Source organism: Tympanuchus pallidicinctus, unplaced genomic scaffold, assembly GCF_026119805.1.
Source record: "Tympanuchus pallidicinctus isolate F22 unplaced genomic scaffold, pur_lepc_1.0 scaffold9, whole genome shotgun sequence".
In the NCBI taxonomy this organism is placed as follows: domain Eukaryota; kingdom Metazoa; phylum Chordata; class Aves; order Galliformes; family Phasianidae; genus Tympanuchus; species Tympanuchus pallidicinctus.
The window spans coordinates 21,656,992-21,678,752 of record NW_026294813.1 but is presented as its reverse complement, the minus strand read 5'-3'; the positions used below and the strand labels follow the sequence as shown (position 1 = coordinate 21,678,752).

Sequence of the window (21,761 nt, the reverse complement as noted above, 5' to 3'; positions counted from 1 at the left end):
GATTACTGGGTAATATATGCTGTGTATTGATTTATTTTTTCATTTTTTGTATTTCTTCTCAGGCTTTGCAATGTTTTTATCTTGTGGTTAGAAGAAGAAAGCTTTCAGAAAGGAGATACATACATTCCTTCTTTACCAAAGCAGTATGATGCACACAGACTTGCTAAAATCATGCAGAATCAACAGGTGATGTACTAATGACATTGGCAAGATGGGATCCAAAATTTGCTTCATTTGCTAATGTGGGTCCTCTAAAGAAGTGAGAGACTTAGTGTCACTGATCTTCAGTACTCCTCTATCATGTATGGTAGCTTTAGGAAATAGGTCAGAACGGTAAAAATCTCGTGCTCTCTGAAGTTGCCTTTCTTTATATTTAAGACAGCCTCATGTATAGATTTTTAGCCTGTGTTAGTGAGAATACAGTCCTTATTTTTTTACTGTTCTACAGTTCTTTCTATGTTGTAACTTTAGAGAAATATCTGATCTGGATCTTTAAATTGAAAGTACAGATCTGCTTATGTTTGTAATCCGTAAAATATCAGGTTCAGATTTAAGCTAGTGAGCAAGAAATACATGTTGTTAAACCTCAGTAATTATTAGAATTTAAATGCCTGCAAAAGAAAGATTTTGGACGAGCATTTCTTTGTGCCTGCCTTATTCTCATTCCTCTAGCATTTGTCAGATTTCTTCTCTATCTTTCAATGAATTGTATGTATGCGTGTTAAATTTTTTTCATCACTTCAGATACTTCTTAAATAGAATTTTCCTATAACTTGAAATTTCAGAGTCCACTTTTATCTGTTTCAGCATCCTAGCTAATGCAATGGGTAAATAACTTATGGTAATTACCAGAATTATGGTGATTTAAATTAACTGTTCTGTCCCTTTAGGATCTGTGGATGGAGTATGTCAATATTGAACTGATACACCACGAGTTTCAGGAAGCTATAAACCTTTGGACACGGGCTCAACTTGAATCATACACACCAGCTGCTACTTCTGCAGGGCAAACAGATTTCACCAACCCTTTGTCCGGTAAGAGATAAGAATATTGGTGGTGAAACTGGGATAGGAAGGGTTATATTATGGGTTAACTCACCCAAAAAAGCGTCTTCCAGACAGGCTGGATCCTCAGAAAGTGTAGGTAAAAGGCAGCTGCAAGCAAAGATAAAAACCATTATGACTAATCCCAGAAAGTTTGTTTCTGGTATTTTTGTTAGCTGCATGTTTCCTTGCTGTTTGCTTGGAATTTTTATGCAGCAAAAGCCTTGCTTTAGCCCAAAAAGAGATAATGATCATTGTAGGTGTATTTAGGATATGGTGAGATAGGATTTTTGGGGGGCTGATTAAAAAGGGGAGGGAGGGAGTAGAAGGAGTCTGGAATATCTTTATAGGTGAGTTGGCATTATTTGGGTAAACTGAGTGGGAATCAGCAGAGGAAGAGAACTGAACTGGAAAGAGAGTGTGCTGTGGGAAGGAATTGGAGCTGACGAAACTAGAGATGGGGTGAATTGTAGGAAAAGGAAGGTAAATTTGGCTTAGAAGGAATAATGAGCCTCTGTCAGAGGAGAATAATAAATGGAGGTGGTAAGAGGAAAACTGAACGATGTGTAAGTAGGAGTGGCTAAGGATAAACAAGGAAAGATGTAGCTCCTTGAATCCTCACAGTGTTTGATGGAGCAGGTTGTGGAAATTAGCTTTCTGAAATAAAAATTGTTAACAGGAGTAGGAAGATTAAAGGGGCGGAGTACTGAGAGTGGTGCTAAAAGTGTTTCGTGTTATAAAAAGAAAAAAAAAGAAGACAAAAACACAACCAACCAACCAAACAAAAAAAAGATACAAAGAAAAACCCCAGAATGAGATAATTATTTTGTTCAATTTATTCTAAAGTTTTCTTACTGACCAAGTGATTTCTGCTTTCTCTCCCAGCCAAAGAGAGGATAATGAATAATTTGAAGAAGTTTGATTTGCCCAAGCCTCCTCTTTCACTCCAGCCTATGAAAGCCCCTGTGCCAGTTATTTCCTCTGCCAGTCTGATAAATCAGAAAGAAGCAATTCATCTCACGCACACTGACCTTAAAGTCTTGCAGGGACATGCCAAGTAAGACTTTGCTGTTTTCTTTCTGCCTCCCATCTGTGCAAGAGTATCTTCAGGTCTCTTTTGCAGCAGTCTAACTGGTGATGTTAGCACAAGACTGATGGTATTTGGCTTCTCCCTGTTTGCCCAGGTTGTTTTTTTTGCTGCTGCATTATTCTTTATTCTACTCCTATAACTGACTGCACAAGTTTTATCTAATGGCTGAGATTACATCAACTGGCATCTGACAGCTACATATTCTTTTCTCATTCAGTGTGCTTCTTAATTAAATCTTCCCTTTAGCCTAGGCTTACTGAAAATTAGTTAACCATTTTGCACTAGTTCAGTGGTGATAATCTGAAGCACAGGGATGCTGGAGAAAGAGACTCCATTTCCGAGAGAACTGTTAGATCTGTGGATGAAAGAGAGGAAACTTTATTAATATTCCTACTAAGAGAATTCAGGTAAAGTATTTTTGAAGTTTCAGACACAGCTGATGGCTCATAGCCACTCCCACACAATGTCATCGTTTAATAATATTATTTAGAATAAATCAAAAAAATCCTCATTAAGCCTAAAGAAGAATGTACCTTAATGATTCCAGCAGCAATGTCAGGTGGGCACTTTTCTGTTGACCGAGTCATTCCACAGTCCAGTTTTTTTTTTTTTTTTTTTTTCCTGGCAGAAAATTTCTTCTGCAGTGGATGATGTATTTAATTTTCCATCTGGTCATTGAGAATAATTAAAATAAATTTCTTATGCAGGCTTAAGCAGTTTTGCTTTTCTTATGCAGCATTTTCTGTTAGAACTTTGACGTTCTATCACTACGGAATTATTAACACAATTTCCTAAGTTTTTGTTTTCTATTATATAAATATATGTATTTCTGTTACGAGTTTTTGTATAGCCCATTAAATTGAAGCCTCAGCTCTTCCTTTTGAATTCCTAGCATTACTATTCTTGCTCAAGATTTCAGTAACCTCATTAATAAGCATTTTTCAGAACTGCAGCTCTTTGGGAATCCCAACATGTTGCTCTGAACAGTGAAATACTGGACACCATACCTAAGCTGTATGTCAATCGGGAGGAGCAGATCACCCTCCACCTGGAGTGCCGGGGAGCTTCAAGTAAAGGCTGCCAGGGAGCAGCTCTTGTAACAATCCAGGTTAGAGATAGGGCATCCTTTCTGTTTTGGGGCTGGTGGATGTGGGTAATGGAAGTGAAATGGTTGAACGGTTAACAAGAATGGATTTATTTGGTGAGGTGCTGCCATACGCCTGTTAAAAGAAGTAAATATTAAGAAAAATCAAACAACTGAAGCTTGAAATCCCTCATATGTAGTTCTCTGAAGGAGATGCAGATCAACAGAAGAGCAAATTATTGTGTAAAGTTTTGGATTACTTGCAGTGTCTGATAAACTGCTTCCCAATGTGTGAATGTAGGAATGTACTCACAGATATGAATGAAGGCATCAGAATGTTCATAGGTTAATTCCTATATTGCTTGCTAAGCAAATGTATTGATCTCGTCTTAATCCTGTGGATTAAGTCTTTTGGCAAAGACATTGATTATATTAATGTGTCATAATTAAATGAGAACGTGACTAAGGGGTAGAATGCAGTAAATCTTATCAAAACTCACAGGGGAAAACCTTCTATAGTCAAGAGTTCTCTTACAAGGCTCTGCTTCGTTTTTAGTTGCAACATCAAAGAATTTTTGGAAAAAGATGCTATTCTGAAATGAATGTCTCTTTCTGTCATTTAGTTTGAGGGGAAACATAAAAACGAAGCAGTGAGCCAGCAGCTTCATGCTCTGCGTAAAGAAGTGAGACAGCTGCAAGCAGAAGCCACAAAGCCACCTTCTCTGGGTGTTGTGGAAGCAGCAGTACACGTGGAAAACTTTATAACGTAAGTTGTTCAGGCAGTTTTAGGTAGCAACGTCAAACCTATTTGCTTGCTTTTTATAATGGATACCAGTGTAGATCAGCAGCAGAACCCTGAGACCTGCATGTTTGTGACAGACCTCTAAAGGAATAAGCCTGTGTGTTATGAGAGGAGCTAACTGCTCATCATTCAAGCATAATATGGCATACAGTATGTTTTCAACTTGCTATTCTCTGCATTAGAATACCCTTTTTAACCATGGAGCAGGAGGAGTGATGGCAGTCATGCTATGTAAAGCTTTAAAATATGACAAATTTTATTATTCTGAGGGTGAAAGGTACTGGCTCTGGTTGCCCAGAAGAGTGGAGTTTCCCTCCTGAAGATCTTCAGAATCCACCTGTTCATTGGCGTGGTTTCTCTGCTCAGCATGACCCTGCTGGGGCAGGTGGGACCTGGGGGGCACAGAGGTCCCTGCACAACCCAACCATTGATTATCATGTAAACCAGAAACATGTATCTTAGTGTGATGTGTTGAGGCAAGAAACCTTTCTTTAGTAACATGGATTACTTTCCATATGCAAATTGCATCTGCTTTTTTTTTATTTTTATTTTAAACAGGACCTTAATAAATATCTACAAAGTGCAGCCTATGCCTGCAATTAAGAAAGTTGGGATTAGTTTGTTTTTTATCATAGTGGAGTATGTGTGTGATGAAACTCAACGCAATCCTCCCACAAGGCAGTTCTTCACTTCCTGCATCGAGATCCTAGGCCAGGTGAGTATATTCTCTAGTTCTGTATGCTAAACACTTACCCTGTTGCCTGCTGATGTCAAGTTTCTAAAACCTTCAGAAGCCTGAACTTTAAATTCTAAGCTTCTATCCCATTCCTCACTCAGCAAGTTGTGTAATGTACGTGGTATATTGGACAGTTTAGGCTTGCATGCATGCAAAACAAAAACCTCTGAGATGCTTGCTGAAAGATACTCCCTATTAATTACATGCTACACTAATTAAATGCTGAAGCAGGCTGGATTTTCACGGGGATGCTTAAATTTTGGTACATAAAGGAGTGGTTTGGCATGTGTTTCTCTGTTATGGATCATTTTCTAGCTGACACAAATCTGTGTTTTATTGTTTTGTCTTCTAAAGCCTTGCGGAGTTCTTTGTGCACTGAGTTGGCAAAAACTTTACTGCTTCTTGGTAGTAATGTTTGCAATGAGATTGCATTACGTAGATGCTCTGTGAAAAAGCATTATCCTCTGCTGTGTGTCCAGATATTTATTTTGATCTCTTAGATACAGTGTTTTTCCTATATCCAACTGTACACTAGAAATCTTCTTGCAGGGCAGCTTTCTATATACCCACAGTTCTATGTAAATCTTTACTAATGTCAAATAGGGCTGCTGAAATCTGGATTCACTTTATGTAATTAATTTATCAGAAAAATTGGATTTCTGAATATGTTTTATGCAGTGGTCACAAGTGCTATTCTTCAATGTGCTAGGGAAGCAATGTTTATTTTACAGTTACCTTTGGTGGAATGGCAGTATTTACTTGAAGTTGCTCTCAGTCGGCCTTTGCTTTTTAGAATATATGTTTTTAAAATATACAGTTGTTATTATCTAAACAAAAAGTTGTAAGGGGTGTGGTTTTTTTTCTTTTTCTTTTCTTTTTCCCCGTTAGATTCATATTGGGCCGTTTTTTCTCATTATTCCTTAGGTGTTCATCAGTGGGACCAAGTCAGAGTGCAAACGTCTCCTCCAGACAATCCTGCACAACCGAAGGCTCTGTACACTCCTTTCTCCATACTTCACTCCTGTTGCTTCTCCTGATGAGTTTGTGGCTTTGTATGAAAAAGTTGTGACCTTCCTGAGTGAGGACAACAGTGATGTTGTCTTCATGCTGTTGACAAAGGTAATATTCCTGTATGAATATTGAATCTGTTTTGTGGGTTGCTTATGTGAGTCTTCTTAAAGCTACGGAAGAGAAATAGAAACTTGATACTTCAAAGTATCTTTGACAGCTTTTATGTGTTGCTCATACTAAATGCTGTTTCTTATATTTAAGCTAAAGAGAGGCTGGAAGCAAATCCAGATGGGAATGTTGAATTACTCTTTCCTAGCCCAGATAGTATCTGTGTGTGCTTCCTGTGGCTTCCTCTTTGGTACACTCTTATTCTTGAGGTGAAATCAAAGCAGGCACTGCATGGTATCTTCTCTTTGATATCTCTGAGGAGTTATTCATCCAAATTGCCAGTAAATCCCATCTGTCTTTAAAAAAACAAAAACAAAAACACAAAAAAACAAAACCCCAAAAAGCAGATAAACAGAAATCTTTCTTCTCATTAGATTCCACAGAGAAGGAGCTCTACAGCTGTAACTGTCAGCTGGTTCTGGTTTGTGCATTACTGAGCTTTCCCTGTTGGCATAAATCACCACTGTCTCTGCTGAGCAAGTTGGAAACAGATTGCCTGGAGGCTACAAAAGCTCTGAGTCTCCATATTAAAACTTAGGGACTTCAAGGACTAGACCAGCATAATGCTTTTAAGAGTTTGATAGCAGTACTGAAGCGTGGAAGCTCATATGTGTTTCTATAAATTGGAGAACCCCCTGATAAAAGTCTCTGTATAAATTCAGGGACAACTCTAATGTGCTGAATCACAATCTTTGTAAAGAGTTACCTTGGTTTTAGGATGGGGGTTAGTAAAAATGAAAATTTCTCAGGTTTTCCTTAAGTGTGTACTTAAAAACCTAGGCAGGCTTTTCACTCTGATGGTTTTTCCCTTTTCCTGAAGGTGCTGTGGCCATGAAAGCTTCAACTTACAAATGCTTCCTGTCCTTTGTTCTAGTTTGACCTTATGCAGTGGTTAAATGTCACTAAGCCGCCTCTATCTGAACGTACCAGGCTTCTGGAATCTATTCACTTGGCTCTCAATGCATGTGGCCTTGAACCTGAAGAAGATATTTTGATGCCGTTTAATATCTTCTGCAATCATTGGACTAACCTTCTCCAATATCAGTTCCCTGATCACTATAGTGATTTTTTAAGACTGTTTGTGCAAAGTGAGTATCTGAATTGATAGTGTGCTTTTGTACCCTTCTGGGTTATTTACAAAGAGAGAAGAGGAGAATAACAAGAGTAGTGTGATATGCCCAGCCAATCCACAGAGCTGGCCCTCCTGACCAACTTCACAGTGTTCTCCTTTTTTGTCACATGCTGCCATGCAGTGTAGAAGATCCCTTTGGCCAGTTTAGGTTAGCGTGTCCTGGTTCTGCCCCTGCCCAGCTCCTTGTGCTCTCCAGCCCCACAGCTGGCAGGACAGTATGAGAAGCTGAGAAAATGAGATGTTCTTGGCTGCATGCAGCACTGCCCACTGACAGCTAAAATATCCATGTGTTATCAACTTTGGTTTTCTCCCAAAGCCAAAACATAGATGAAGTCATTGTGAAGGGGGAAAAAAACATGTGTCCCAGCCAAAACCAGAATGCTTTCTGTTTCTCCCAGGTTCCTCAGAGCAGCTTCTAAGCCCCGACTGTTGGAAGGCAGCACTTAGAGCATTGGGATGTGGTTCACCAATGGCTGATCAGAGCAGCTTCAAGAAAAGTGATTGCACTGAAAGTCCTGTGTTACGAGATGCTGGAGAAATTCTCCTGTCTGCAGAACAAGTGAGTAGCTCTCTGGTTGATTTACTGTGTTCTGCAGCTGAACAGGTGTCACAGCAGTGACAGATAACACTACTGTGCAGTCTGTCTTCAGCTGATTAGTGTTTTTCCTTTTTACAGGTTAGAGAGACAATAGAATGGCTTTCTACCTCTTTCTGCAAGCTTCGTCTAGCTTCAGTGGACTTCAGGACCTTTGGTCTCTTTTCAAAATGGAGTCCTTATGTGCCTGAAGTAAACACATTTTTGGAGTATCTTACTAAACGGCTTATTGAAACTGAAGTTGTCAATTTAGCCCAAGAGCCTGTTGGCAGCAACAGAGTTTTAGCAGGTAATGTGTCTTAAGAGCACATCACAGAATCACAGAATGGCCTGGGTTGGAAGGGACCTCAAGGATCATCAAGCTCCAAATCCACTGCCACATGCAGGGCCACCAACCTCCCCATTTAATACCAGACCAGGCTGCCCAGGCCCCATCCAACCTGGCCTTGAACACCTCCAGGGATGCAGCATCCACAGCCTCCATGGGCAGCTGTTCCAGCACCTCACCACTCTCATAGGAAAGAGCTTAAATGTTACTTACTCTGTAAAGAACTTCACATGACTTGAAACTGAGTGCTTGTTTTGATTTCTTCTGTTTAAGGCATTTTAATTTTCTCTTTATTTGTATAATGATGGCAGCCTTGAAATACAAACAAGCTCTGCAGAGAGCCAGTTGGGACTTCCTTTGTTCTTACATTCCTGCTTGCTGGAGGATCCTTCTTTAAATTTCCTGATCCAGAGTTTGTTTTCAGATTATTTTATGGACTGATCCCTCTTTAAAGAAAAATACAATCTTTGGCACTGAGCACAGGTTTGGAAACAGGGGAGAACTCAGTGTCATCATGGTTTCATGCTGTATGGTTTTTAATTTGGGGAAAACTGTCTGTGCATCTTCTATTTGAGTATGTGGACAAACATTTTGTGAGTTACTATTACATCTGCTATCTGAAAGATATTCTAAAGAAAATAACAATACGAAAATCTGAACAGTACAAAAAGCTTATGGTTGTTGTTGAAACAGTCATAATATTGATTAAAGTCACAGGCCTTGTGCATCCAATTCTTGATTATGGAGAACTGATATAATGTTGTAATAAGGAGAGAACATTTTCTCCAGGTTTGGAGAAGTAATTTGTTCGTGGCTGCCAATTTGAGACATGATCTTCTTCACTTTGTTTTTTCTAGCATTGCAGTCCTTGTATTCAGTTATTGCTGGACTCTTTAAACCATGGATACTAGTCTTAGACAAGGAAGATGCAAGGTAAGAATTGCATTAGTAAAAATTTAATTTTGAATAGGAAGAGCATTAGCTCTGTAAGAATGGCTTTTACTATTGTGATTTTTTTAATTGTGCTATGACTTTCTGCTTAAATAGCTGTTGTGTGTGTCATATTGTTAATCATTAGGCAAGTATTTAATGAACTGCATAAGGAAATTGTACAGCACTTACACTACAGTGCTTCAGGTACAAGAAATAGGTACAGAGATGAGAAAAATAGGGAGCTAGTTCTGAAAACACTCAGATTTCATTTTTTAATTCATTTGTTTAATAACAAAAAAAAAAACCACACACAAAAAAAGAAAAGCCTAACAAATGCAACCTCATGTGCTAGTGCTGTATAAAGGAACCCTAGAGGAGATCAGTCCTATGATGATCTGCTAACTTGTTATACCTTTATTTTCACACAATCATTTGTAGTGGTAGGCACCTAAAATTGACTTTATTCCTGAACCACAGGCTTTTTGAGCTCTGGGCACGTCTCCTGTTTTCACCTGAACGTTGACTGTTGGTGGTATGCACTATCATCTGGAAGTTCCTGCAGTTTGCTCTTTAATTACTGTAGGAAATAGCAAACAAGTAATTTCCACTTATTTGATGACATCATGTATCTTCAGTGTAGCATTAATGTATGCAAGGAAGGGAAGAACAGTCCTGAAGTTGAGTTTTGAATGAACGAGCTGCTGATGCCTGTACTATACTAAATGTCTATGCTGTACAATATGTCTACACACCTGTATGGTTTCCAGTAACTAACTCAGCACTGACGTTTTTGTTGCTTTATTTCTGCTTTCAGTAACCAGCCCTGCTACCCTTGGTTGGAGAGTGACACTCCTGCAGCATCCAGCATGGTCCATTTGTTTGCAGATTGCATCAAGCTTTTGCATGAGAGCTTTAAAGGTACGTGAAGGTCCATGTTGTTTTAAAGTAGAGGCATGTCTCATCAATTGAGATGTGGACATGAGGGGATTTTGTTTGTCAGGACCTTTTGGCCACAATGGTCACTGCTGTGGTACCAGTAGCATGTTTCTTTTTTTTTTTGTCCTTAAAAGACAGATTTTTGATTTGGGGAGGGCAGAGGATATGATTAACTTTGTCATCCAGTAGATATGTATTTATATGAAGGAAAGTGAAACAAAATGATAAGCACATGACTTCATTCCAGACCTGAGTTTTCCGTGCAACATAAAAAGCAGAAGTGTGATAACAAGCGGTGTGCCTCAGGAGCTGGCCTTGGGGGCAATTTAATCTCCAGGTCTGATCATTTTGAGCTGGTGTTTGTATTTGCGCATTGTTTCTAGCGCATAACGAGGCATAGGAATGAAATAAATGAACTGCACAAGTACCCTTTAATTGCTTTTAATGATGAGCTGGATTCAAACCTAGTTTGTAGAAATAAATATGTAAAAATAACATGTTTTGTAAGACTTCAGATTCGTAAGACGACAAAGAAATAAAATAATGCAACTGACACAGAGAACACCAGCATCGTAAAAACAGGGAACTTTCATTGCTGTCCAGCGTTTGCTCAAAAAAACATAACATAAAGTCATAAGCTGCCTAACTTTAAGGGAAAAAAATGGGAAAAAAAGGAAAACAAAAGTGCAACACTTTAATTTTATATTATTATTATTATTTTTTTTTTTTTTGCATGTGCATTTATGGTTTTTCATCCTTAAAATTGGATCTTCTTCTGTACTCATGCCTCCCTCAATTTTTATCCTGTTGCTAATTCAATTATTTCCTTTGGATTTAGATAAGCTGCTGCCAAGCCATCATGGTGCTCTCTGGTTGCACCTGATGCATTACTGTGGATGTTGCACAGCCCCCAAAATGCCAGAGTTTATTCTCTATACTTTCCATACTGAATTCAGGAGGCTTCCATGGAAGGAAATGCACCCAGACCAGATGCTTATGGAAGAGTTCTTTAAAGTGAGTAGATAGCATCAGTTGAAATAAGGCCATAATTACTTGCCTTTGGAAATAACTGCAGAGCTGGAGAATGTCCTGTAAGAAAGAAGCTTTTAAAGTTTGTTAATTTATGAATTACTCCAAAAGTAAATCATAGCTACTCGTTTTATGTTTCAAAGATGCTTATGAAGGAGTGCTATCAAATCTTATACGAAGTTGTGGGGAGCTGTAGAGATGGCATTCTTTGTAATCTACCACTGCTTTAATTGCTATAAACTCTAACTAAATATGTAATAAATATGTATTTTACTATTGCTGTGTTCTTATGAATGCACTTTTATCTTACGCGGTTTTGCATGCCTTTTTTTTTTGTTTTCCTTTCTCCTTTATAGGTTGAAAGAGGCAGCCCCAAGAGTTGTTTCTTATTCTTGGGTTATGTTTTATGTGAAATAAACTGGGTCAGCGTCCTTTCTGATGCCTGGAATCCCAACCCTCATCCTCAGACTCACAACATGATTGTCTGTTTGCTGTATATGATGGTCCTGTTGGCAAAGGAGGAACAGCTTATAGGCAAAGAGGTACGTTTTGAAAAGGTTTATTCCTGTCTGCCTTTGAAGAGGGATAGTCTTTTGGTGACAAGGAAACAGGCTGTGACTTCTTCCTCACTTGCAGAATTGTGAACTCTGGAGTGTTTCATAAAATGCCATAAGCAGTATGCTTGTTATAGCACTAACAAAATCCTTCTGTGAGGCGTTCTGTGTGAGCTGTGTGAAAAAGGAAGTAACTGCTGTTTGTTTTGAGACGCTTCTGTAGGAGCTGTGATCCAGTAGTGGTGTAAGGAATAAACAAATAAACACAGACTGTTTTCTCTGGTTACAGAATGACTCTTTGAGTTTTGGAATGAACAAATACTTATGGTGGTGTCTTTTAAAAATCAGCAACAATAATAAAAAAACCCTAAACTAAATCAAACCAAAACAAAAAACCCTGTTGTCAAGTAAAACTGCTGTGCAGTTGTCTCTTGCCATCATTAAGCGTGGAATGCTGCAAAGTTCTTCTTGTCTCTCAAGTTAATCCTTAATTCAAATGTCTTTTATCCTTTTTCCTATTTTGGTATATGCACATGGGAAGCAGAGGTAGCAGTAGCAAGGATATGTGCATATGCACACATGTAATAGATTGCATATGTGTGCAGTGTTATATATATATATATGTATATATATATATTAAAGTGAAGCCTTTTATGAAAATGAGTGAAAATGGGTGTCTGAATCATAGTAGACTGATGCTAGCAGTCTGCTGGACTAAGTGCAGGAAGGGCTTTGACTGTGTGGCATTCATGCCCATAATGCATCTTTAAGAACCTTGTCACTGCCTGCTTCTGGTGAAGTATTGAACAGACACCACTTTGTCTTTTGAATCTCGGTTTTCTTCTTCTTTTACTCTGAAAGAGTATTTCACCAATGCTTTTACCATTTGTGATTTCATTCCAGTATTTGAGTTGTCACAATAAGAAGAAAGAACTGGTGTTGAGAACTTTCCAAACTCTGCTTTTGCTAAGCACTGTGTGTAGATAAGTCTTGCATGATACAGTTTGATTCAGTGGAGTCTTTCTGGGAGACTCTTACAGAAGGGCTGGTAAATCTTCAGGGGGTCCCATTTCGTACCTGCTGGTCTCTTCCCACCTGTGGTATTTTCCTGTTACCACTTTGAGGCATTGCATGCTGTTATGTCAAGATATCACCAGGAGTTGATAAAGAAACTTACGTCTTTTAAATCTTTAGGAATCACCACTCATAAATCTTCTTGGACAGACCAGCTCCCTTCCTTGGCAGCTTGTGGGCATTTCATCTTATCAAAGCATCATCAGCTATTGTAACAGTCACTACCCTCCCTCTGTTATCCTTGCTAAGGATGCTGCATCTGAACTGATAGTGAAGCTCCTGAAAATCTCAGCAGGCTTTGGCACGTCTTCAGATAGTCACATCCACCTTGTAAGTGGTATTGGTTTTGTTGGTTGTCTCTAAGCTGTTCTTCTCGATTACAGCGTTCTCCTTTTATAAATGAGTATGGAAGGAATTTCAGATGTGATTGTTGTATTTTTTTTTTTCCTAATTATTTTAATTTTTAATTAACAGGATGCAACACTAAAGTGCCAAGCGTACATCCGCCAGGTGGTTCAATTCCTCAGCACCTTGGAACAAAGTGGAAAGATTACTCTTGCAGTTTTAGAGCAAGAAATGTTCAAATTGCTGGATGATGTAGTCATCTTTAATCCTCCAGGTTTGTATTAAGCAGTGCAAATTACTTTAAAACTGTCAAGATCCTTCATTCTAGTGCTTTGGTCTCTCTATGGGCAGGGTGTGTGTGATGTTGCTCTGATGTACGTGTGAGATAGATGAGCACAAAACAGAAGTAGGATCGTTTTCTCAATGAACTGTCAAGAGTGGCAGCACCAGCAGAAGAAGCAGGAGTTTTAAGTAAAACTATTACACAGGAGTTTGAGGGTTGCATTTTGTTTGCTGTCTCGTTTCTGAATTTCTTTATTTGGTGCTACCATCTGTTTTTAAAAAGTAGAGATGACACTTAGAAATGCATGCCTTGAGTCCCGAGGGATGGAGTTTTAAGAACAGACTCTAAAACCCTGCATGGTCAGGATGACTTGCAGTGTAGAGTTGGTGTTGCAGTTACATTCGTGTATGCTGATGGCATGATGTGTCTGTATCCATAGCATTTATATTGATCTCAGTTTTTAGTGCTAGTGCCACTCTGACCTTTCTTTGTCAAAATGAGATCACATCAGCTGTCTCACTGTGTTACACCAAAATACTTGTCAGGAGTCATAGCTTTTGCTGTCTGTGACCTACACATAGTGGAAGCTATTAGAAGATTTAACTGATAGATTAGAAGATTTGACTGATAGCCATTTCTCAGTGTTCCTGTTGTACACAGGGAAGCTCTCTAGGACAGCCCCATTGTCAGAAAACTGTTGTGACATGGCTGTAAAACTGTGACCATAGGCAAGTCAGGTAACCTGCTGGCATCATTGTTTCAGTCACTCTGTGACAAGAGACATTTACCTTGGTGACGAGTTGTGCAGTGTCTTGAGGTCTTTTTTTTTTCTTTTTTCCTTCAAATTTTTTGTATTACGTTGATGCAGACAGAATGACTTTGTTTGAAGTGAATCTCTGGAGGTCTGCAGTGCACCTTCCTCCTCAAAGCAGGGCTAGCCAGTCAGATCCTGCCCTTCAGGGCTTTGTCCTGCCAGCTTCTGACTATCTGCAGGTCTGGAGGTTTCAGTCTTTTAGGGCAGTGCTTTTTCAGTGATTAATCCCTGTTTGTACATAAGTCGAAGCTCCAAACCACTGCCACGTACAGGGCCACCAACTTTCCCATTTAATACCAGCCCAGGCTGCCCGGGGCCCCATCCAACCTGGCCTTGAACACCTCCAGAGATGGACGGGGCATTCACAGCCTCCGTGGGCAGGTGTTCCAGCACCTCACCACTCTCTTGGTAATAAGTGTCTTTTTGTGGCTTCTTAGCTATACAAACAGGGAAATGAAGAGTGTAACGATCAAGAATCTTCTCCCAGTATCTACAGAGAGTATTCAGTGATGATGTTAAGTTCAGATCGTTTAGCTCCTAGTGTCTGTTTACTGCAATAATTCTTGAATTTGACTTCCAGATATGGATCTGCAGACGCGTCACCTGGCCCTCAGCAGTCTCTTTACAGAAACCCTGATGATGTTGAACAATTCCAGTGTTACAACAGCTGAGTCACTACGGGGCAGCTTACGAAAGTGGATTGACAGTAAAGTGCACGGATTGCTAGCAATGCCCCTTCTGACAGCAGCTTGTCAGAGCCTGGCCTCCGTGCGACACATGGCAGAGACGACAGAAGCCTGTATCACCTCTTACTTCAGTAAAGGCAGGAGCATCTATTGTTCTGCTGCTTAAGTCAAAAATGTTGATAGTTCTTTGGGTGCTCTTTAAACATGAATCACTTAGAATCCTAGTAGCTTAATGCTGCCTCATACTGGAACTGCATTTTCAACTGGTTTTTGTAATCAGGGCTCTGTTCTTTCTATTTATGACATTTTTAATATCCTGTAATTTAAAGGAACACAGTGAGGAGCCTTCAGTTTGTAGATTTTATCAACTGCTGCTTACTTATATGTTTCTTTCTTCTTTATAGATCTTCCTCACCATCAGGATTTGGGCTGGGGCCCTGTGCTTGCCTCCCTCCAAGTTCCTGAGCTAACCATGGAAGAATTCCTGCAGGAGTGTTTGTCCTTAGGAAGCTACTTGACCCTCTACGTCTACCTGCTGCAGTGCCTGAATACTGACCAAACTCTTACCAATGAAATGAAAATCCTGATCACCATCAGCAAGTGGCTGGAGCAAGTGTATCCAAGGTATGGAGCTCAGGGCTTCTGTGTGTACTCTTTCAAATATGGCTATGATTGTATAGTCAGTATAATCAGTCAGGCTGCTGCCTGAAATGGCCAGTCCTTCCATACCTGCTGTTAGTCTGCTCATCCCTTGATGCCAGCACTAGTTCTATCTGGCGGAACAGCAGGAGGAATTTTACATGAACCTTTCTTTCTTGTTTCGTTTTGCTTGACTTGATTTTGCTGACAGCCTGGATTTGTGCTCAATTCAGATTATTTCAAGCAAATCCTTAATCACTGTGAGTTACATTTTCCTGGATGTCCACTAGGGGGGATGAACTATTTGTTAAGTATTCAGCTGACCACTCAAAGCTAGGTGTTCAGAGCTGCTTGGTGTGGACCAAATATGAACCCTGTGAAGTTAGTATTGCTGTAAAACAACTCAATAGATAGTTGGATTCAGGTGATGGCTCGTAGTAGCTTTGAGTTTAAAGCAGTGGTACTTTGTATTTAAAGCATGCAACAACTGTCTTTACTATTGTTGCTGAAATTAACAGAATTTAGCAAACTAATGATTTTTTTTTTAATATTAATGTTGATAATATTTACGTTGCCATGAAAGAGCATTGTAGGAAAGTGGACATTCCTCTGTTTCTTGAAATCAAAAGAATACTTTGATTCTTGTAGGCACCACATAGTTGCACTACTTTTATTGCCAAAGTTGAAAGAAGATAGCAAAGCCACTTTACATTGCAAATTAAAACTTGTTCTTAACATCAAAGCTGAGGGTGTCTGGGATGGGAAGTGACTGGGTGGAGTCATTTGATGATATTCTGATGCAGAAAACTCGTGCCTGTGCTGTATGTGGAAACTCTGAGCTTGTTAATTTAAACTGCAGTTTCAGTCTGTGTGGGGAAGGATTAAAAATACCACAGGGGAAACTTGACTTTGTGCTTTGCTCAACTAAAGCCTTCAGTATTTCCTTTCTGAGAAGAATCTTAAACTATTGTGTAAGCAACAGCTATTCCTTTCCTACGGAAAGGAAAGAAGGACCAGAAGCTTCCCTAAAAATTTTTAGACAGATTTAAATCCATTTCTGGCTGCAGTATCATTATTCTGAGATTTAAAGCCTGAAAAGAAGCCTTGTTCAATGTTCTCTTACAAGCAATGAAAAACCTGCTAGCTGATACTGGCACTGAGTTTGTAACAATAGCAGTTACATCAATGTAAGTGGGATAGTATAGCTATATTGGCTTAATATATTAAGATTACCAGTCCTTAGTTTACCATCTGAATTCTCCATGGTCCTAATGGGGAGAAGCACAAACTTCTTAACCAGTGTTCCTGCCCTTTTTAAAATCCATGTGTTGTTTTATTCTTGAACTCTTGCTTACAGCTCAGCAAAGGAAGAGGCAAAGCTGTTCCTTTGGTGGCATAAAGCTATGCAGTTATCCTTAATTCAGATGGAGCAGGATGATGCCATTGTGATGGAATCTGTCATTCGGACACTACTGTCCATCCAGAGCAGGCAGAGTCAGCTGGCTGAGGAGAGACTCACTTCTGGAATTCTTGGAGCTATCGGGTTGGGCAGGAGGTCTCCTCTGTCACCCAGGTAGGAATTGCAGCTGTAATGAATTAAGTAATGCATTATGATTTGTCATATTAAAACAAACAAAAAACCCCACGAGAAGAAGCTGCAACTTGGATCCAGATAGCACAGGGCAATCTCAAAAGGTGTTCTGAATCCCAGTTGCCCCCCATATCTCTGGAGTTTAGACAGAAAAACTGTAATGAGTGTTTCAGTGTGGTTAAGAAATGCGTATGAACTTCTTGTTCAAGTCTGTAGTGCAAATATAAAGAAAGTGCAGCTTTTGATTCTAGTTTAATGTTCATTTCTAGTGAAGTTGTGGTTGACATCACAAGAATTTTGTACGACGACAAACACATTGCCTTTTCTGCCTGGGCTTTGAGCTGCTGCAAAATATCAAGAGAAAATCAAACATCTCCTTACTTACTACTCAGTTTGTTTTCTAAAAAACATGCCAAGTTTGGTTGTCTTGTATTAAAATGAAGTTCAGCATGGAAAGAAGGCCAGTAAAAAATACATAAACCAATTCAGCGTAGTACTTCAATAAACGTAAAGTTTTTAAGAACATCTGAGGTAGATCCTTGGGCTGAAATCTTAACCCTGTTCAATTCATCTTTTAGTGTGGATGGTGGGGATGTCTCAAAGTTTGCAAAATCACAGAATCAGAATGGCCAGGGTTGGAAGGGACCTCAAGGATCATGAATTTCCAACCCCCTGCCACACGCAGGGCCACCAACCTCCACATTTCATAGCAGCCCAGGCTGCCCAGGGCCCCATCCAACCTGGCCTTGAACACCTCCAGGGATGGACGGGGCATCACAGCCTCTCTGGGCAGCTGTTCCAGCACCTCACCACTCTCATAGCAAAGAACTTCCCCCTGATACCCAACCTCAATCTTCCCTCCCTCAGCTTCAAACCATTTCCCCTTGACCTTTCCAAGAGTTGATTCCCCTCCTGTTTGCAGGCTCCCTTTAGGTACTGAAAGCTGCCATGAGGTCACCCCGCAGCCTTCTTTTCTCCAGGCTGAACAAGCCCAGGTCCCTCAGCCTGTCTTTATAGGGGAGGTGCTCCAGTCCCCTGATCATCTCTGTGGCTCCTCTGGACCCTCTCCATCAGCTCCCTGTCCTTTTTGTACTGGAGGCTCCAGACCTGGACACAGCACTGCAGATGGGGCCTCACAGGAGCAGAGCAGAGGGGGACAATCACCTCCCTGTCCCTGCTGGCCACCCCTCTGCTGATGGAGCCCAGGATGCCATTTGCTTTCCAAGCTGCAATGCACACTGCTGGCTCATGTTCAGCTTTTCATCTATCAGGACCCCCAGGTCCTTCTCTGCAGGGCTGCTCTCAAGGACTGCTCCTTCCAGTCTGCATGGATGCCTGGGATTCCTCCGGCCCAAGTGCAAAACCTTGCACTGTGCTGTGTTGAACCTCATCAGGTTCACCTGGGCCCACCTTTGCAGCCTGTTGAGGTCCCTCTGAATGGCATCCCTTCCTTCTACCATGAGGGATTATATCAGATGTGACCTCAAGGCTGCAGCTCAGCTTGGGTCAGGCATTACTTTTCGTATGTGTGGTAGCTTGTAGGTATGATGTACATACATATATTGCAATGATGTTTTTTTCTTAATGCATTGCAGATGATCTTCTGAAGCTGTTAAGTATGCTCCTCACGCGAAAGATCTCTCATGGGATAGAACTTGTAGTTTATCTGCTGCTGAGGACTTGACATCACTTTCTCTCTCTGCCTTCTTTCCCTCTGCCAGGTTTCGGCTGGTTGCCCGCAGTTTGTCTGCCTTCCTCCTGGTGCAGATTCCTGCAGAGGGGCAGGCTCGCTTGAAAGCTGGCTCAGAACCAAAGCTGACACAGAAGGCCCAGCAGGTAGTGTGTGCCAGTCTTTGGCTTCTTGAATTGTCCTCTTCCTGTGCTACAGAGACAAGTCAAGTTGGAAATTGTAGTGTTATTAATGGGAGCAAAATGATACCTTGATAGAAGTCAACTGTTCCTTTCAGGCTATCCTTAATGGAATCTTTAAGTGTGTTATGTTTTGTGTTTTGGTGCGGTTTCTCTAAAAACATGTCTTGAGTTTGTGAAATAAACATTGGAGCAATCATTGCCAGCCTTGGTGGAGCACTTGTTGTGCTTGTGTTGGAATGGCAACAATTTTAAAGAGGAGCTGGTTTGAAATAATACGTGTGACTGTATTTTATGAATGTTTTGTTCAAAATATAGCAGGCTCTTCAATAGATAATGTTCTTCCAGTGGAATCTTTCTTATGATGTCTAGTGAACTGGTTTGTTGCAGGCCAAAATGCAGACAGCTAACATAATTTTTTCCTTGTGTCTATAGGCACTGAGTGCTCTTGAATCAATGGCATCAAACAAACAATATATGGATTTTCAAGAACAGATCTCCCAGGCTTCTTTGTTCATCAAGCATCCAGAACATTGTCTTCAAGATGGCAATAATCTTTTGTCTCTCCTTGTAAACACGCTGTACCCAGAAGTGCATTATTTGGACTGCATACGGTAGCAGCACTGAGCTCACAAAAGGATCATGCAGTGTTGATAATTCTGGTTTACATTTAAAGTTGTTCTTGCACAAGTAATTTTTACGTTAATAGTTCCATTTGAAGTAAGTCAGAAGTGTGAATGGGAGCTGCACACTGGCAGATTTTATGCTCTTTGAGGTTTCTTTTTTTTTTCCCTTAAAGCTCTTAGGATATTTAGGCCTGTGGAATTGTTCAGTTTTTATCAACTGAAAACAGTTGAATATGTTCCTGTGCAAGGTGCACATCTAAGGGGATACATGTGCAAATCATTAGACAGCAAAACCCACTCTTGTTTCTTGTAGCATCTTTTTCTTTTTTTGTGCCTTTTTCATTTTCCTATATGTCATTATTTGAGCCAGTGCAAAGTGAATGGGGGGGGGTTGTGTGTTAAACAGTTTTTCACTCTCTTAGTAGGATACCTCTAAAGCTTATGTGAGTGTGTGAGTGTGTACAGGGAGATTTGTCCCTGCATTCCAACAGGTGGTATTTTAAATTTTGACTCTTGATATTCTGCAGAACTCTGCAGTTTAAAGGCATGCCTACAATCTTCTGCCATGTCAATACAAACTGAAAATTGAGCTTAAGGACTTTGCTTTTTCCTACTTCCTAAATATTACTGAGTCTGCCTCCATACTGGTTGGTTAAACAAAAGTGTTTTATGGCCGTGTCGTTCCTAAGTCAGGTGATGTCTACAGACTGATTTTTCTGCTTCTCAGTGTCCAGGAGAGTAGCAGTTATGTTCTTGCTGGATAATAAATCCTTAATTCTGAAAACCTGGTTGTTTAGGAGTAGAGGTTTAGTAAGTGGACACCGCTGAAGTTCGTTCTTCCTAGCTGGGCATGGCATGGCAGAACTTCAGATGACACTGTGAAAAGCTGTTCAGCTTCAATTAAATCACTTTGTTAAAATTGTACTATGAGCCTGTAAATCCGTTGTTTCAGCTGAATGATCACTGTTTCTGTTGCTTTGTCTGATGTTGCACTTTCTGTTCGGTGGAAGCAGAAAGTGAATTTCCCTGCTTGCTCGTGTAACGTTGGCCTTTCCATGGCTGATCTACTTGAGGTTGCCCAAGGTCCTACATTCTCAATCTGTGCACCTCTACGAACGAAGCAACAGTGAAAGCTTCTTCTCTTTCTGCATTAATTGTGCCTTTGTGTTTAGAACATGTAACCGTGTTTAAGCATTTGTTCAGGTCACATGGGGATAATAGATGTTCAATAATGGATTATTTTGCAGTGTTGCTCTTAACTGTGATTTTGGTGCTGGAGAGCAAACCACCTTTTTCTTCTCGACAAATTTGGCTAACTGTGCCAGCTGTGTCATCAGATCACCCACATCTGTGTGTGGTTTTAGGCTCACAGATCGAGCAAAGAAATCTATGTATATATATGTACATCTCTCTGTATGCTAACCAGGTAAAGGTGCAGCATGATTTCTAACAGACTCCTTTGGGAAAGCGATGCCTGGAAGAATCTTCTTCTGCTTTTTCAACCCCTGCAGAGAGTTAAAAGCACTGGTTTATTAGATTCAATGTTATTGATCAATTGCATAAAAAAATGTGAAGAATTGAGAGATACATGCATTTGACATGCACTTTTGAAAGAAGGTATTGTTTCAGCTGTTGAGTTTTTACAAGTGTGTTTATAACATGCTATGTCTGGAAAAAAAAAAAAGTGCAAAATAAAAGAGAAAAAATGGGTAATTTGTGACAAATGCTGTGGTATTTTCAGCTTGCTGGAAGAGGCAGTATCTGGTAATACATGTTCTCAGAGATTACTTACACCTACAACAGGTGGTGTTGATCTGCCTGAGGGTAGGGAGGCCCTTCAGAAGGATTTAGATAAGCTGGATCGCTGGGCTGAGGTGAATGGGATGAAGTTCAACAAGGCCAAGTGCCGGGTCCTGCACTTTGGGCACAACAACCCCATACAGTGCTACAGGCTTGGGGACGAGTGGCTGGATGAGTGTGAAGAAGGAGGGACCTGGGGGTGTTGGTTGGTATTCTGTGATTCTTAGTGTGAAGTCACTAAGAGGTGGTCAAGATATTTTCATGTAGCACAGGGATGGAAACTTTAGAAGTAATTTTTTCTTTTTTAATGAAGTGAAAGTTGTTTTCTTTGTTTGTCTTCCCTGCCTGGGTAAAAGAGGTTGATGGACAGGATAGCATGGGTGCCTTGATTTCCAGTTCCCATCAAAATGTCTCTTTCTGCAACTTCTTTAATATGAGACAGATACACTGTGGTGTTTTATCCGAATATACCCATATCGAGAAGCCATTTCTCATCAGGAAAAACTGCAATACAAGATGGGGCCAACTACAACTTGTGAATGTGTCTGCTACAGAACTTTGTGACACAGGTTAGAAACATGCAGGTTGATTA

At 40.2% G+C, this 21,761-nt stretch overlaps 1 protein-coding gene across 1 annotated transcript in view; it reads left to right on the top strand.

Annotated features, from left to right (window-relative positions):
* The window catches only part of EPG5 (ectopic P-granules 5 autophagy tethering factor), a 49,772-nt gene extending 28,679 nt beyond the window's left edge, over positions 1-21,093 (top strand). Inside the window, exons 24-44 of the mRNA XM_052670708.1 lie at positions 63-186; positions 891-1,035; positions 1,930-2,101; positions 3,080-3,242; positions 3,842-3,984; positions 4,579-4,735; positions 5,681-5,875; positions 6,810-7,023; positions 7,466-7,626; positions 7,744-7,951; positions 8,848-8,923; positions 9,738-9,841; positions 10,698-10,873; positions 11,245-11,430; positions 12,637-12,846; positions 12,991-13,135; positions 14,539-14,781; positions 15,049-15,268; positions 16,641-16,856; positions 18,596-18,710; positions 19,179-21,093. Coding sequence (XP_052526668.1) covers positions 63-186; positions 891-1,035; positions 1,930-2,101; positions 3,080-3,242; positions 3,842-3,984; positions 4,579-4,735; positions 5,681-5,875; positions 6,810-7,023; positions 7,466-7,626; positions 7,744-7,951; positions 8,848-8,923; positions 9,738-9,841; positions 10,698-10,873; positions 11,245-11,430; positions 12,637-12,846; positions 12,991-13,135; positions 14,539-14,781; positions 15,049-15,268; positions 16,641-16,856; positions 18,596-18,710; positions 19,179-19,361 — 3,556 coding nt within the window. The 3' untranslated portion in view covers positions 19,362-21,093. The remainder of the gene's footprint in view (positions 1-62; positions 187-890; positions 1,036-1,929; positions 2,102-3,079; positions 3,243-3,841; positions 3,985-4,578; positions 4,736-5,680; positions 5,876-6,809; positions 7,024-7,465; positions 7,627-7,743; positions 7,952-8,847; positions 8,924-9,737; positions 9,842-10,697; positions 10,874-11,244; positions 11,431-12,636; positions 12,847-12,990; positions 13,136-14,538; positions 14,782-15,048; positions 15,269-16,640; positions 16,857-18,595; positions 18,711-19,178) is intronic.
* Positions 21,094-21,761: the final 668 nt, after the last annotated feature.